This window comes from Semicossyphus pulcher, unplaced genomic scaffold, assembly GCF_022749685.1.
Source record: "Semicossyphus pulcher isolate SPU_LCO1_2020_fin unplaced genomic scaffold, fSemPul1.0.p SCAF_4, whole genome shotgun sequence".
NCBI lineage: Eukaryota > Metazoa > Chordata > Actinopteri > Labriformes > Labridae > Semicossyphus > Semicossyphus pulcher.
The window spans coordinates 4,812,735-4,831,193 of record NW_027211715.1 but is presented as its reverse complement, the minus strand read 5'-3'; the positions used below and the strand labels follow the sequence as shown (position 1 = coordinate 4,831,193).

General features: G+C 42.5%; 1 protein-coding gene across 3 annotated transcripts in view; it reads left to right on the top strand.

The window, feature by feature from the left end:
- The window catches only part of lpp (LIM domain containing preferred translocation partner in lipoma), a 169,086-nt gene that overhangs the window by 111,153 nt on the left and 39,474 nt on the right, over positions 1-18,459 (top strand). For all 3 annotated transcript variants that reach the window (XM_069680589.1, XM_069680587.1, XM_069680588.1), the window contains one exon: positions 14,321-14,417. In XM_069680589.1, coding sequence (XP_069536690.1) covers positions 14,321-14,417 — 97 coding nt within the window. The remainder of the gene's footprint in view (positions 1-14,320; positions 14,418-18,459) is intronic.

Here is an 18,459-nt window from a genome sequence, read left to right as displayed (position 1 = left end):
CTGGCTCCAAAAAACGTCACCAGCGCAAGATGGCAGCGCCCGCCTCAGGGCTAGATAGAGTAGATGGAGACGGGTCATCCATCTTTATATAAAGTCATTGGCATGGACCCTTCGAGTGACAGGTTGGCGCCGTTTGCTATATGCTAGTAGCATCTTAGCTAATTAAAGGATAACTTCGGGATTTTTCAACCTAGACCCTATTTTCCCATGTGTTTGTGTATAAGTGACTATTGGAGACAACAATTATTGAAATCGATCCAGTATTCAGGGAGGGAGCACCGGCCGGTCTGCAGAGAGCAGTGAGGGAAGACGAAGAGGAAGAAGTGCCGTTTGTTGTGTTGGAGTTCAGAAAGCGTTGCTCAGTTCTATCTAAAAGATTGTCATGGCTGAAGATCCTCTCTCCCTCTTCGTCTTCATCTTCTCTCACTCCTCTCTCCTTCTTCCTGCAACAACTATGGTCTTGCACGAGATTTCAGTGCGACTTCTCCGTGAGCGAGACTTGGTTATAGACAACAACAAAGAGCGTCTGGTAAAGTAGCATGGCTGCCACAGTGTTGACAAACACTTATTATAACGATCTGAGCCTGTCAGTAGCGAAAACAAGCGCTCGTAGTGGCTGTATATTGGCGTATGCGCGGTGCCCCGTTTAGTTACATTGTATCTCACTTCGCAGCTGCCGGCCAGTGCTCCCTCCCTGAATACTGGATCGATTTCAATAATTGTTGTCTCCACTAGTCACTTACACACAAACACATGGGAAAATAAGGTCTATGTTGAAAAATCCCGAAGTTATCCTTTAAAGTCACTTACCTCTTGGGTATATGCCCTCTCATCCAAATATGGTCACTCCTGGCTAAAGTCGACTTTATTTATTCAGTCCTGGTGACATGAACAACAATAACAGCTGTCAAATGAAAGGTGCACTGAGGAGGTTTTTTTTACTACTAGAAGTGCTGTAGAGCAATGTTTTGACGAGCAGGTCCTTGTTTTGTTTGTATCACATGACGCATGTTGGGGCATTCATTTGGGAAAAGTGTAGTGGAATAGGTTAGGTGAGAAATAAAGAAGGGAGACATACAGACGTGCTTGTTTATTAAAGAAAACCCCCAGCAGGGCACCTTTAAGCTAACATGTAACATCATGAACTTACAACACCTCCCTCCTGAATGTGATCTGTTTTGTAATTCAGAGCGGTAAAGGGGCTGGGACCATATGTTCTGAACGACTGTAGGTCTCTAATGTCACAGAGGACATTGTGAGCTACACACTTGTAGCAAATGGTGTTACATAAGGTCTGCGAGTATAAAGACTTTTACATCATGTATGCTAGTATACTGGTATGCTTACTTACGCAACTAATTGGAACAGAGCCATTGCTAATGTTATCAGTGACAGCTGTGCTTCTCTGCTAAAATGTCTGCTGTGAAAACGGCCTGCACACTGATTCACTGATGTTTAAAATATATGTGTTCAAAAACATTATAAAAGCTGTGGTTGTTTATGAAAGAGGCTGCTTTAAGACCCAATTTTAATGGCTCGTGTTGTAGAGTAGGGTTTATGGGGTTTCTGGGAAAATCTTTTCCCTGGCATTCAGGGGATTTTTCCACCACAAAAGTTTTATTAATTGAAACAACATTTCTTTTAATTTTCAATTGTTATTCTTTGATAGTTGTTAATTTAAGTGGTATAAGATAATCTTTCCCATCAAAATTGCACCACTTTTGAGGGTGATAATCTCATTACCAACTGTTTTTCAGACGTCTCTGTAGAGGAAAATATATAAAAATGACAGTGTAACTACAACCATCTGTGGTTTACAGATGATGTGAATCTATATAACATATAAGCACACAGATGGAATGAAAGCACACAAATTCCCACATTTGTCCCAGGAAAGATTAGCCGTGCAACAGCAGAACATTTTGGCAAGAATTCAGGGGGAATACCCGGGTATGCATTTCCAGGACTCGGCTACAGTGTATTGTTATGAAGTACTGTATGTGACATGCACACATGAAATTCAACCATTTCCCTACAGCACATAAAACATACTAAAGGGCTTCAATGTGTACAGAGAAAGCCTTACAGAGTGTATTGATCTGTCATCATGAGAGGACATGGTTTTATTAATGAATGCTCCTCTTTGTACATTAACTTGTTGTATTCACTCTGACAAAAGGCTCTGCGTCGTGCACCATGCTGTGTTTGTTTTGTCAGCGCGTTGATTGGCCGGTTCATTCGGTCAGTGGTGACCCCTCAGTAGATCACAAGTGTTTGTCACCTTACCGTTCATAAATAATCGGCCCTGTCGCCCTCCTCTCCTCCGGCCCCCTCTGAGAGGAACAGCACGGCTGGTAAATAACTGGCCGGATCGATAGCTGTCATTGCAGTTCAGTGAGCCCCGGCGATCTGAAATGTCTGAGCAGTTTGTTTATTTTCTTGTTCTTTCGACCTCTCCTCGATCGCCTGTAGTGAAGAGATGCACAAGTATCAGCAGTGCTGAGATTGCTGTGCTGCTTTAATGTGGTCGCATATGATTCAGTTACTCATATGACAAGAACATATACTGTATGTAGTAGCTGTGTCAGTGGTGCTAACACATTTATATTGATTGATTGGAATCTCTTATTGTGTTGGTGTAATGAAGCTCTTGTGGTTATGAACTCAGTCAGCGATATGGGGTGTGTAGTCAGGACAGCGGAGGCAGGGATATCCTCTGAGTTTATTGTGAAATAATTATAGGTACACAGATGCACAGGCACTGTTCTTGTTTATACTATTACGTTGGAGTGTGGTTCTAAATAAAGAGGAAACAAAGACATCCATGTTAGCTACTTGGGCTATGCAATCTCAAATTAACATAAAGCTCACAATGTGGACGAACAACTTACAGGAAAATAAACAGCTCGGCAGATAGAGACTGTAACCTACAACAGAAATGCTTCTAAATAGGCTTCGTACAAGACAGATAAAAATACTACAAACTAGCTTGTAAATTGTTTATAGACAGCTGGTAAAAATTGGCAACAGAAACTATAGTCTTTAAAAAACACAAATTACGCACATAAACTGTGGAAACAACTGAAACGTAGCTTCGTAGGATCGACCGTTAAAACTTTTAGCTAAAAACGAACCAGTCTCTATGAACCAGCGCGTGAGCCGTGTGAACAAATGGTCGTTACCTAGCAACGGGTTAAACGTCACTGTCCATGTGTCTTCCCATTCCCTGAGTGTTTTTACAGATGGTAATAGTGATAATAATAATATAACTTTTTTTCTAACAAGAAATGCAGCTTAAAATGCTTTTCTAAGGAAACATGAAACCAGTTCTTCAAATAGAAATGGGCAGAATGAACATGAAAAGGATTAAATGCCATAATAACAACATCATAAAAAACAACAACAATAATAATAATGATAACAATTATTCATTTTTTATTTATTTAACCTTTATTTAACCAGGAGAGTGTCCTGGCCAAACACGGCAGCAGCACATTTACAAAGTTTCTGACAAACATTGAGCAGCCATGCATAAAGTACCAGACACATGACTATAATACAAAAATGTGAAATAACAAGTGAAACCAGTCAAACTTTGTCATATATCAAGCAGATATAAATATATCAAGCAGAGCGTCTACAGCCAGACGTTCCTGCCTCCAAGTTATTCAAGATCACTTTAAAAGCATTCAAGAATAATAATAATAAGTTGGAAAGTAAAAACCAATTAAAAGAAATAGTAAAAAAAACAACTAAAAATAAATCTATATAGAAATTGAATGCAGAACACAAGCTGGAAAACCAGATTATGACCAAATTGATTGAAAAAAAAAAAAAAAATGAAGACTAAAAAAAAATACATGGAATGCATAACATAAGGAAAATGAAACTGAATGAATGATTATAATAATAAAGTTTTTAAAAAATTACACTCAAATCAAATATAACACATTTTTAAAAAGTACAGCAGCGGAAAAGCAAAATTTAAAAACAGCCTGTACCCATAGAATCAGAGCAGGTTAAAAGTCAAAGTGATGAGATCAGTTTTAGCTTGTTGAAAGATATTTAGCAAGATAGCTTAATAGAAAAAAAAGATTATTTTAATATGGTTTGTAATGAAAAAAAAAGTCGTCTAAGTCGCACTGTTTCATTGTGCCAGTATATTATCAAAGCATGTTAAAGTACAGACTTCATGAGGTATGAAGTTGTCCTGCTTTATTCACACCAGGCAGCTGAAAGCACCTGCACAAACAGTGGCCCCTGCTGGCTCCTCCTGGACATGGTCTCCTGTCAGGTCCAACACCTCTCCCTCTCCCTCTGCCTCCACATAAACAACTTGTCTCTGTTTTTTTGACAGTCGCTGGAATCAGATCCCTCTCTGCCCTCTTAACATCCTCCTCTGTCCACAAACAGGCTCTCATCCGCCCCTGGCTCGGAGGCCGTGAAACGTGTGCACTTTCGAAACATTTTTTCTCATCAAGTCTGCCTCCCTGAGCGGATCAGGCTCTGTGTACTGTTGGCTGAGGCGTTTTTAGTGGTAGTGTTTGGTCAACTGATCTCCTTCAGGGTGTCATTCAGATAAACCATGTGGTTGCTTAGGTGGAGAGGAGGAGGATATATCATGGAGGGAAAATTACACAGGAGATGGACACAGTGTGTGTTACAAAGGGGAAGTGCATGTTGCCAGTACATCGATTTGAACACACAACCTGTCTGAATCTTCATTATGTCCACCACATGGCTTTAAATATAGCTATGTGCTACCACATGAGGGAAATACTTTGAGCTTTCACCCAAACCAGGGAGACCTGCATCCTGTGTAATATGCTGTTGTGATTGTAATGGTACACAAAGAGACGCCAAATAAGTTTTATCTCCGGCCCGACAATTTGTGCAGTCATTTGTTGTTGTTGTTTTTTTCTCATCGCTTGTGGCTCCCCTCTACACTCTCAGATTTTCAAATATCTGTTTGCAGGGGGATGTGTCAGTTCCCAACAGATGACCTAGTTTTTACACACGCACAATCTTGCAAACATTGAAAGGCCCCCTCTACATACATTACATGTCTGTGAACACGCTGAAATTCATCCCTTTATGCACATTCAGTTTACAGCAGGAATTGGAGTGGCTGTGGAAAATGTCAATTACAGAATTGGTTAATTTTTAATTATTGCTGGCTGCTCTGTACACAGCTGCTCTTCAGTTGACTGTTATTTTCTCTCAGCATTTAATTGGAGCTGAAACAGCATGACCTATTTTGTTTGGAGAGAATGTATACTTTATCTGTGCCTCTTCAGAAGGTGGCCTTGAGCTCAATATGAAGCACTGAAATGATTCTTCTCCTCAAAGTGTGATGCATTCCAGATTACTCATAACCTGTTTTAGCATCGTGTGCAGCTAATTCATCAACTGGAATACAGAAAGCTGCTAACATGCAAGTCCTTTCACACACTTAAATTAAAGATGCAGCTGACAGAAAAATGACAAAGCAACTTTTCCACGAAAACGTCTCACTCGTCTGCTGCTTTAAAGCACAGATGGGCGTGAGGGGTAGATGGAGGGCAAGTAGACCAGTATATAAACCTGAACACTACAATCCTGATGAGAAAGATCTGTTGTGTATCTGTCTTTTCACGTATATCCAAAGACAAGATCACAACAGGGTAACTAGGAGCGTGGTGAATAGCTACTGTATAGTACGACATTGTTTGTATTTGGGCATCAGATTTCTCCATTAACTGTTATACATCACCAACTGAAATCAAGTTAACTCAAGATAGAAAATCTTTAACTAACCTTTAACAACCCAGTTTCATGCTCTGTATTGGAACTGTGTCAAAGTGCATTGTTCCTATAAATATGAAACACAAAAACTGCTGTTCCTCTCTGTGGAGCATAACAGCACATGACTGCTGTCACTAGGATGTAAAGGCTGGAGGAAGAGTGTGCGTAAAAGACGACAGTGTTTAAGACGAATACAACAACTCAGTTTGATCTATACACAAGAGAGGCTGTGCTCCATTAGAAATGCAGTGGCTGCAGGTTCGACTTCCACCCTCAACCCTTTGCTGCATATCAACCCCCTCTCTCTTCTTCCTACATTTCCCGTCTCTCAATCTAGTAAAGGCAAAATGGCCAAGAAAAATGATCTTAAAAAAAAAGGGAAGTGAAACAGTTTGGGCATCTCGTGGTGAAACTTCTGATCTGCGTGTGACTCATTTCTGGCCCAGTACAGGTAAAATATAAACTGCCTGTTTCGTAAGTCCTCAGATAAACAGACAAACAATGTATATATTTATGGCAGTAAATGTCGTAAAGCAAGAGCACTGGTGTATTTTCATATTCCTCATGGGGGTGGAACATGGGCGGCACTGGTGTGACAGTCTGATTGCTGCCTTCCACCTAGGAGTGCCACCTGCCTTTGGAAGGTGAGTGGAATATAACTGAGGGGATCGGCTGCTTACATTTGCTTACATTTTATTTCCAATTTAGTATTAGATTGTGAAAGTTCGTTTCTGGCCTCGTACTGTGACTTAGATTAGTTCCAGCCAATAAATTCACCATACTCACACAGCGGCTCTTTTCCTCTGACACCTCTGCCCAGGGAGGGAAGCTCAAATGCTACAATACAAGCGTACACACGAACAAGCCACCTGCTAACAACAATGCTAACAGAAAAAGTTGCAGCGTTAATGATTCTGAATGTGTTGGAAAAACCTCCGTAATGTAGTGACTGAACCGCTGTCTTCATCTGGCTGGTTCAGTTAGCTTTAGCCTGGCTTGTAGCTGCTAACAGGCTAAGTAGCTAACTAGTAAAGAATGGTGGTGAGGTAAATTTGCATTAAACAGGTACTTTATCAACTTAGTGCAGTGAAAACACGACACATGTCCCTTTTCATAACCTCTGTTCTTAAAGCTGAGCTACTCTGGACACTTTTTACTGTCGGCTGTAACTTACCAACACATGGGACACATGCGCTACAGTGTCTGCTGTAACTTCCTTTTACATTTGTACGACTGTTAACGTTCGACTGTGAAAACTTGGTTGATAAAGACTCTTTACATCACCTAACGTTTGGTCGAGTGTCTGGAATCAGCCTTAATAATGGAGTAAATTCTTAGGAAGTGGAGTAATAAGGCAGGTATGTGTATGAGTATTTCATTGCCATCATCTCACCAGCACTCGACAGCCGCAGGTTTTCTGATTGCCACTCCACCAGACAATCCACCTTCATGTAAAGCAGAATACCTGCTGCGTCCTCCCGCTCCTCAGAGTGGCATCTTGACATCATCAAAACAGAGCCGCTCTTTGTATTACCATGAGCGTAACTCTGTCTGGTCAGTCTTAGCGTGTGAATCACATTAATGAGGTGCTCTCTGTGGCTTCTATTGAAGTGTGCTTCAGTGTCACAGTGACACAAACAATCTGCGGCTTTGAGAAAATGGGCCTCTGCAGTGTGGAGTCAAATAAAGCCGTCCATTATGAAGTGATCGCTCTTATAACACACATTTAAAAAACAGCATCTTTAAGTGTTTAACCCATATGTTTGATTCTAGACACACGGCACGCTGTAGTAGCCCCCCTCCCATCAAAACACCCACTAACACACACACACACACACACACACACACACGCAAACACACATTAACAGAGTGGAAGGATAGTGTGACTGATCCAGCAATCCTTTCATTGTTTTGTAAAGCAGAGTCGCCTAAGCTGCTATAATCACTCGTTTAGTGTTACGGCGACAAACGCTTTTTTTAGATAAACAATCCAATAAAAACATTGAATCGCTCGTGAACCCGAACTAATGCAGAGGTCCATTTGCTCTTGTTGTTGCCGTTAATATTACTGTTATTTTAATAAGCCATTTCCCTTTCAAAGGCTCTGTGTCCATTTCACATAATTCCATTGTGGTGTAGTGAGACAAAAGCCAGGATGTCAGAGTGAAAGCTGGCTAAAGCTCTTCTTCTAAAAGCCCGAGTTAAAGCTGCGGCTCCATCGACACTAAAGAGCATTTGTATGGTAAAGTCCATCATCATTTAATCTGTGGATAAATATGTCTGTGAGTGATTATGTCCTGCTGATCGAGCAGGAAATGTTGAGCTATTGTAAAAAGAAAGACAATTGCTTTGGGTTTAAGGTGTAATTTTTACAGGAAGTGAAAGAGGAGCTGATGAGGACTGCAGGTTTAGAGACACAGATTAGTGTTGTGCAGCACTTGTCTTTCATTGGACTCTCTCCCTATACGCTGTTTGTACTTCTTCCCTTCTGGTTATCACTTTCAGCTCAGTGGTTTGTGCTGTTTATGCTGCGGCTCTCAAGCTCATTGTCTTTTTGCACATTGCTTTTGAGCAGGGGGGGAAAAAAAGTAGTGGCCTAAATACAGCAAACAGCTCACGATTCCTCAAAAGTTGAAGTGAAATTTGAAGCCTTCTCACTTTTTCTGTGACAGAATATAACTACAGTGACACTGAAGCTGTCGTGCTTAATCACACTCATTTGAATATGCACGTTATGGCCGATTACCTTTGCAAATATCAGTATCATGTTTTTTACCACCTAAGGGCCTCTGTCCACTGACAGGGCTTTTTGCACAGGCAGCGCCTCTTCTCTGCACAAATCCAACACAGTTCAGCGTTAAAAGCAGCTGTGAGCAAATAAAGTAAGTACCTAAATAAAACACCCAGTGTACATATATACAGTGTATATTATGGAAATATATATTTAAACTTCAGTTTGATTGCAACCGTTTGTGTGTGTGTTGCTTATAGCTGTCAGCTGTCTGTACGTCTGCATCCAGACACCAGGAGGATTAGATCCATAAACTCGTTGCATCTTTCTTATATTAATGTTCAACTTCAGTGATGTTGCATCGTGATTGGAACAAGTCAGAGTTCACCCAGAGGTTGCACTGCCATCAGTTATCTTAAAGATCTGTACTGTAAGTTCCCCTGTGCTGCACCGGAGCAGGTGATGATATGTAAATATTTCCTGCTTCCTGTTCGCTCGCTCTGCTTTGTTCCACCTGCACTAACAAAGGTTCAGATCTGATGCCCTGAGAACAGTTGTCTCTCCCGTTCACTCTCTATCACTGCGGAGGGAGCGGGAACGACAGAGCCTGAGGTTTGGTTCTTAGCGGGACACGATGCTGTCAGGGCATCAGGTGAGAGCGCGTACGGAGCCCCCTCCGCCCACCAACCCTCCACTCCACGCTCCTCGCTTAATCAGTCCTGACACAATGCCAATTCCACAGTGGGAGTCCCGCGCAGCTTTATTCATAGATGTGGCAGTCGGGCGGTGATCGGCTCCCAGATTCTGCTCACCTTTCAGTGTCATGCTGTATCATGTAGCACGCAACAGTGCTCGTTTACACATGTTGTTGTTTGTGAGTTCAAGTGGTCCGGCATTTAAGAACGCGCTGAAAATCGTTTGTCAAGTGGATTGCATTTGTCGGTCCATCAGGATGTCTGTCAGGTGTATTACAGCCGATAGGATTTCTGCCATTAAAAAGCAGATGACACTATAAGCCTGGACATACTGGGAGAACAGTGAGAAGCATGTGCAGCTTTTAACCCAGTCCTCGCTGAATTTAAGCGCTAACTTCAATGAAGCTGCAGCTGAGTGTCCCGAGGGCGTAGGCAAACAATTTACTGAACTGAGCCAGACATAACTGAAAAATCACGTCTGCAGCACGTATAGCTGCTGTATGGTTTCTATTGTTGCCTCTGAAAAGCTGACAAGGAACTGCGAAGCAATCATAAAGCATGCAGGGAAGCAATTTCTTTCTCTTATTCAAGTGAAAAATTATTCCGTGCTGTCACAAAAGACTCCCTAACAAGGTGCTTTAAACTCTCTGGCAGTGCATTGCTGCAGGGTGTCAAAGAGTGGATAAGGTATAAATGAAGCTTAAACTCAAAAGTCTGTTTCCGGTAATAGCAGCATTTCGTTCCGTCTCCTGTGTGCTTTTGATGTAGAGCTTAGATTAACACTGTTAAATCGTCCTCTTCACTGTCTCAAAGTAACAACACAGCTATAATGAGCTGAATGTTGACAACAAGGACGCGTCGACGACTTTCAGAATATTGAACAGACTTCTTATTTACTCTTTTATGCAGGTAGCTTTATAAGAATTCAACCCCCTTGACATTTACCTCTTTTTATCATTGTGTTTTATTTATATTAAGTCATATAATTTAAGTTTACAAAGGGGGAGTATTTCTTCTTTCTAATCCTCCATGATGTGTGATCCTGCCCGTTTATGGTCCAGTGGAAGAGGAAACACAAGGTGCCAAGAATTCCAACATCTCCGGCCCGGCTGCTCTCTGCAGAGCGCTCCGGCACGGCAAAGAGATTTACACATCGAACGTGTCGATCCCTCAGAGTTAACGAGGCCGACTGTTTGGGCTTCTGTTATCAGCCTGCTGCATCCTGAGCCGGGCCCAGCAAAAGACATACATCAGGAAGTTCTTGGCTGTAATCAGAGCTGCCGTTTCCTACAACTGTACGTATTTAAATGCCGGGATAGATGCTAATCATTTTGAGCCCTGGTCAAATGGGCCATCAAGCCCCTAAAATTGTACATTTTGGGCGGCCAAAACTCAACACAACTTTTCTTTACTATGGTTATAGCTCGACCAATACGAGCGATTCTGATCGATATTAGATCAGAAATATTCACCAATTACCGATAAGGCAGCCGATATATATTCAATTCTTGAAGGGGAATGAAAAGAGATTTTTCTGTGGTTTGTGCACCATGACAACATGACTTTGTTCTTATTTTTTAAAGAGGAAATATGGGGAGAGAAGAGTGGGGGATGACATGCAGCAGAGGGCCAAGGGCGGGAGTCAAACCTGCGGCTGCTGCATTGTTGACTGTAGCCTCTTTATATGGGGCGCCTGCTGTACTCACTGAGCTTAACCAGCGCCCCACTTTGCACTTATTTTTTAAAATTACAACAATGTTACAATTTCATTTAGCAGACGCTTTTGTCCAGAGCGACGTACATGTGAGAGTTAATACAACACAAGCAACGATCGAGACAGGAGGGAACGAAGTCCGAGCCAACAAACAGCTTCAAGTGCGATCGGACACTGGTGCCAACAGGCAGCACACGGGTTGTTGTTTATTTATTTTCAATCATCAACAACATCAACAATCAACATCCTCAATGTCATCATCATCAATAGCATCAATATCATGAAGGTCAGAGGTGTTCATAAAGAGCTGGGTCTTTAGCTTCTTCTTAAAGGTCAAAGGGACTCTGAGAGAGAGGGACCCTCTCCGGGGGACGACTGAGGAGAAGAGTCTAGTTAGAGACATAGGGCCCTGTGGTGATGGGAGTACCAGGCGCCTTTCATTGGCAGAGCGTAGTGGGCGGGAGGGAGTGTAGACCTGGATGAAGACGTTCAGGTAGGCAGGAGACATTTTTGGCGGTTTTGTAAGCGAGCAAATTCCTCAGAGCAATGTTTCTGCAGCGTGTGTTCAGTGTTTATCAGAAAACATGCCGATTCTGATAGATTGTTATGGCCCTATGTCTTCCTGATGAAAAGAGCCGATCAATTTATATTGGTCCAGCTCTAACTGTGACACCACATCAGGACAGAGTGTTGAAGCGGTAATAAGCTAAGAGATAATTCTGAAAAGAATGTTGGATTTAATTGACTTCTAGAAAACTAAAATAAACAACATTAGCAACAGAACATGAGGGCAGAGGTCCAGTTGTCTCAGGTTACACCTGTCAAAGCTTTTTCACTATTGGTGCAGTTCAAGAGCCAGAGCATCAGCCTACGCATCCATCCCACAGGATCCGTGTCCGGCGCGTTCCGTCTGCACCGCGGTTCTGCTCCGTCAGGCGGCGCGAGCCCTCGCCCACAGGAAGCGTGTCTGATCCGCAGCGCAGCGGAGCGCTGGCCCAAGCGGCTGGATTGATCGCACGAGAATTGCTAAATCACGTGATAAGATTAATGTTAAACAGAGCAACACACAGTTCAGTTTGCATCTCCGAGGTTGATTATCTGCTCATGTGGATGTCATTCCGTGTGTTCTTTTTTCAAGATTTCAGTGTGTTGATCTTAAAAAAAACAAGAAAAAAAACGGGAGTTTGCACTTGTCTGCACATGGTGTTTTATTTTGAAATGACCGGATGCTCTATGCTGTATTCGTGTGTGACTTCCTGTTTGGAACGATCTGCTCTGTTCAGCTTGATGCGTGCTTGAAGCGGCCTTCGTCAAAAATAGACTCGGCGCGTATCTTTAGCGGAACAGAGCGGAGAGACGCTTCTGGGACGTGCCTGAGATGGACCGCGACACGTGCTGCGGAATCACCAGCATTGACTTGAATGGGGGCGATCGACTCCGGAGGTCGCGGCACACACGGAAAGCGCCGGAGACGGATTCTGTGAAATTTAAGGTTCAAAGTGGCACAAAGCATTCACGTTGTGAGACTGAAAAGTTGCCTTCATGTAACCTTTGTCCAGAGAAGAACTTTTTTTGGTCTATGGTTAAGGTCAAATCCCTTAAAGTACACTGTAAATTACACATACCTATATAGGTATATAGTATATATATATATATATATATATATACTATATACCTATATACTGCATGACAGACACACATAATCAGTCAAATTATAGGAAATAACATGCATACTAATTTCCTGTTCAATAATACCAGCAGAGTTTTGTGACACGATCTGTAATTACTCTTTCATTCTGAACACAAAAACATTCAACGCTCAATCTCCTATTGATGAATCGGATTCTTTTATGTGACACAGTAACACACGGATAAATGAGTACAAAACCCGGCAGGTCGCTAACATTCACCCAGCTCCCTGATGTCACAATTAGGAACACCTCAAAGGTCAGCTCAGATCTCGGCCCGTGTTACAATATTGAAAATCAAATATACTGTAAAGATCCAGCCGGATCTAGGGAAGGTCATCCAAGTGTCACTGATTTTCTGAAAAAGCTCGGCCGCGCAGCACAAAAAAGTGCCAAGTTCAGGCCTCCAGGGTGTCTGCAAAGGACACACACACCTGTGATGGGATTGCGCTGTGAGCTGGGGGATGGGGGGGTGATGGGGGATCTGCGGATGATTGGCAGAAAATGTCAGGCACAACACGTCAGCACAATACAGACACACAGCAGGCAGGTGTCAGAGACTGCATGATAAGAGGGAGGGCACGCTCACAAGGAAAGGAAGGAAGTGGCATCTTCAGAGACTTATGTCATCCTTCGGAAATCTCTCACAGATTAGGCCTCAACACGGCTCACCACTGAAGTCTTTTGTTCACAGAGTATGACTAAATAACGTCCTCCTGACCTGTCACCCAAATGTGCAGGACTTAAAGAGCAGCTTTCTTCTAACGCTCGCCTCCCTTTTTCCTCCTGTTATCATTTAAAAAAAATACAAGGATTAGTCAGGGTCACACTTTTTTTCACATGCTTGTATTGTACAGAAGGATATGCACAACCTTCTGGGCTGCAGCACCACTGGGGCCTGAGCCAGGGTCAGATATCTCAGAGGGGGAACCAGACTCAGACCATCCACTGCATGTTGATTACAGTCGGTGTGTTTTGTTTGACCTTGAGCCGGCGCTTCACCCTGATTTATTGAAGTCAGGTTTTTGTCAATTATTAAGTCAAACCTGAACGTAAGCAAAACATTCCTGCACTGTTTCTTTGCATTTGAAGCAGTTTTTGATTGAGACCACAAGAGATTATCATCTTTAATTCTGCTGCACATTTAGAAATACTGTCTCATAGCTCTGTTTGTCCCCAGAGTTAGAACAGAAGTGGGAAAAATAGCATTTAAATATGGCGCCCCTTATAATCAATAAATCAATCAATCACATTTTATTTGTATAGCGCCAAATCATAACCAGAGTTATCTCGAGACACTTTACAAAAAGATATATCATAATCAGTAATCAATAATCAGAATAATGTACAGAAGGACCTGTAGTTGTAGGAGCTGATGACAACGGGCCCATTCAAGTCAGTTTTAAAGGATCAAAAAACGGTCCTCTCAGTGAGACTGCTTGAGTAAATCGCATATTAACTTGAATCTGTGTTGAATCAGTCATTGTGTGTGCCAGTTGTGTTTGTCTGTTTGAATTGTTTGTGTTTTTTTGCTGCGCTCCTCCCCAGGCCACTCTTGAACGAGAGATTTTGATCTCGATGACGCTTTTGCCTGCTTAAATAAAGGACAAATGTCAGTCATGTGAAAAAATTGCAAGACGCTGCTAAAATGTTTGTGATAATCTTGTTTGGTTTGTAAATCACAACCATGTTCCTCTTCTGTTTCCAGGGCAGTGCTCCCATCGCCCACCCTGAAGACGAGCTGGAGCGCCTGACCAAGAAGATGCTGTTTGACATGGACAACCCGCCGTCTGAGGAGTATTTTGGTAAGTCAGATTAACTCACACACACTCAAACTTGTTCTCCACAACATTGTCACATGTCACAGTAGAGCGTACTGGATTGAGGAAGTGTAGTTTATCGAGCTCCCTGGCCTCAGCCAGATGACGCGTTTTACGTAGTCTGGCGGAGGTTTTCCAGGGCCCATTGGAGAAACAGATAGCATTTTCTACCAAAATGGCAACAGCATGATAGGACTGAGGTTGAAATCGGTGAACTTAAAGTTTAATGCATCCAGTGTTTAAATAAGGAGTTATAGTATGTACATGTCTGGTCTAATCTACATATTGTAAACAAAAGACATGACACACAGTAATTTAATTTCTCACTAAATTAAATTGTGGAATAAAACTATACTACATTATATTTAGCTACTTACTGCATTTGTAGCTAGCAAGACAAAAGTTAGCTTCAAAATATCCATAAAATACTAAGCTAATACTAGCTCATATATTGTTTGTTACTGATAAAATGATGTCACATTAAAAGAAATACATTAAAACAAAATGAAGATTTCTGTCACTTTTCAGTTTGTGCAAATGGAGTTTAATTTTCTGATGATGGTACAAAATCAGAATAAAATGCTCCGTATGAAAACCTCAGTGATCAGGATGAAACCAAATTTCAGATTAAAGTCGAGATGAAACGGCATTTCGAGAGTATCTAGCTTCCGTATCGTGACATGTTTCCGAGTGAAACAGGACGTGCAGGCGGGACATATCATTAAAGGGATTTGATTTGATCGTTGAGAAGTGGGTGTAGACAGACGTTCTCCACAGCGCAGTAGCTAGCTAACTGACCGAGCGTTCTTGGTGCTCTGCGGCTAAATGTTGCAGATTGATTGGTTGAAATTGTTTGGTGCCAACTTACGTGAGCACACGTAAAGGAAGAAAAAAATATCGGATTTTGATACAAGAATATGAAGAAATTGATTTTCTGTATTTTTTTTGGCCTATATTGTCAAATAGATGCACAATATTACCGGGGATGTGATCTAAAAGGATTAAAATTACATTTTTCATTTCACCTCAACTTTAAAGTGTATGTGTGGGGGTCAGTTGTGGCTGTATGAGTAGAATGAGCTATTCATCCATCCATTATCTATACCACTTATCCTGTTCAGGGGGGCTGGAGCCTATACCAGCTGTCATTGGTCAAGAGGCGGGGTTACACCCTGGACTGATCGCCGGTCAATCACAGGGCTGACACATAGAAACAGACACCTTTCACACACACACTCACACCTACGGGCGATTTTAGAGTCACCAATGAACCTAACGAGCATGTGTTTGGACTGTGGGAGGAGGCCGGAGAGAACCCACACATGCAGGCCCTGCGTCCGAACCGGGATTCGAACCAGCTGTGACGTGACAGCGCGAACCACTGCACCACCACGCAGCCCCGGGAGCTATTCAATAGCTCAGAAAATAATGTTGATTTCTTCGTCTCTAAAAGGCCTAAATCTTCCCAAATGTCAACAAACAAGGATGTGGTGTCCAGTAGCTGTTCGTGTGTCTGCGTCACCTGCTCAAGCTGTTCCCGCTGCAAACAGGCTCCTCAATCAGTTATTGAAAAGCATCCAAAACTCCTTTTCGTACTTCAAATCCAAACCCTGCCACATTAACAGTGATGAAGGCTGACTAAAACAATGTGGAATAGTGGGTTAATGGAATAACTCTGGCATTAGGTTTCCTAGATTAGCCTACCCAGTGACCCACAAAGTTTTTGTATCACAAGAACAATGTTTTTGGAGACAGGCTGCAGGCTGCCGAGCACATCGCAGGTGTGAATGACACAGACGAGCTTAACCTTGTATTCTTGGTGCTTTTTATCCGTTTATTTCCGAGTGTAGACACAGCAGCATATCCACCCGTCTGGGAAACAGTCCTCCAGGTAGAGTCTCAAAAATATAAATCAGTGATCAAAGGATAAGGCCCAGTCCTGCTCTGGGTGTAATGAGAATGAGAGATAAAGGCTTTGGACAGATGAAACGCTCTGATTTTGTCTACTCTGATTGTCCGGCGGTATTTGTTACAGTATTTCTCTGAAGCGCTTGATATTTAATTTTGCTCTCACTTGTGAAAAAAAATAAAAAATATAACTGCCAGGATTAAACAAAATACCAATTTTTAATACTATTGCACAAAATAGGATTTAAAAGGCAAGGATTCTGTGCATTTATATTTCAGTTCTTTTTTTCCGCCCTCTCTCCCCTCAGCTGCCAGCGAGTGCCATCCCCTCTGCTGCTGTCTCTGCTCTAGCCTTTAATCCCCTTTGCCCTGGAATTAGTTCCCATGCCCATTAGATACCTCACTCAATACATTCAATGGCACTCTGGCGCAGGCTTTATATCAGCACATAATCACACAGCACACCACGATAGCATGTGTAGGTGTATTATAGCTACAGGGACATGTATTTAACTGGTATTAAGGGATATTCGGGTTCACGTTTTTGCACACTGATGTAAAGTCCTTAATTGGTTCACATTAGACATAGGTCAAATGGATCTGCTGGCTTAAGCAAAGTGTAGTCATTTTACAGAGGGATGGCCCTCAAAGCCTTGTTGGCCTAATTTTTCGCTGAATGTGTGTGCGATGCAAACCTGGCATGAACTCTGCGTGCTGCTATACCATGCATGCACCTCCCGCTGTTTGCCCACTGTAAAGCGGACAGGCTGAATGCTGGTTAAACAAGGACACGGGAGTCGAGAAATGGGTCATATGTGAGCCGAGGTAGCCGGAACAAGTTAGGGATAGCGTGTGCGTCCCCAGCTGACAGCGGCTGGCTGTTCATGGAGCGGTGAGTGGGGGAGGGAGGGAGAGCAGGAGGGAGGGAGGAGGGTCATCTTGTGGTTAAACAAGGCGACAGCTGAATTAACTGAGAGATAGAGAGAGGATGAGGGCAGGGGCCTTCCACTGAGGTGACTGCAGGGACTCATTAGGAGAGAGTTCAAGCGCAGGCACACACTGCTCTGCAAATCCACAGAGCCCCCTCGTCCTCCCCCGCTGAATAATGTACATACAGCCACCACGCTAATGTTAAAATCGCCTTTAGTCTGTCTCCTTCCTCTCTCCACATCCAGTGGCTGTGGGAGGACGAATCCCAAAGCAAAAGACTTTTGTAATTACAAAGACTCTAATGGTGCACAAGTCTCCCTTTTTGTTGGGTTACAGGGGGAAGAGGGCTCGCCGTTGTCGAGACCCTTGGGCTAGTAATTAACAAGATTAATCAAAGTGGGGCTGCGATCTCTAGCGCACTACTGGACTGGATCATTGTCTTCCTATAGCAAACTTTTATTGGTGTCACTAATGTCTTTGATGAGCTTCTAATCTGAAACAGCTATACAGAGTTTTCATTGGTCCAGAGGGGGTTAATTGAATTGAGTTAACGTTACATTCTCGCTCTGTTATGTCACAGGGAAACTTTTCATTCCACTCAGCAGGGCTTCTTCTGCAGCTTATAAATTACACAGGATTATTTTTACAACAACTTCAGTCCTTCAGTTACATCGGTCACATCTTTGAGGGCCTCTTTGTGGCACATGAAAAGCAGCCGTTCTCGAATGCAAACTGTAAAAAACCTGAAAATGAAGCACTATAAAAGAACGGCTTTTCTTGCGAGAAACCCACTTTGCGAGCCAGAAATTCCTCCTATGATTGAAGCTTCTTTGAAAAGCAACTGATTAGTCCTGATTTAGAGTTCCAGATTAGATTTGAGTAATCTGAAAGAGCCTTTTCTCCAAATGTCATCATCCGTCATATTTAATCCACTTAGGTTGTGCGTAGGTGTACTGTGTTTGTGGAAATCTAATAAGACACAGCTACTCAGCTCGCAGTACAGATGCCTTGGCATTTGTGCATCACAGGAACTTACAATATTTTGTCATCACTACATTTCTGTCAACCAAAACCAGGACATAAAGCTGAATAATTGAAAGGATGAGATGCTCTGCATTATTTACAATTAGTGGCGATGATACGTATGCAGTGTCGTTCATCCTGCCGCAGAGAATCTGTTTTTATTTCC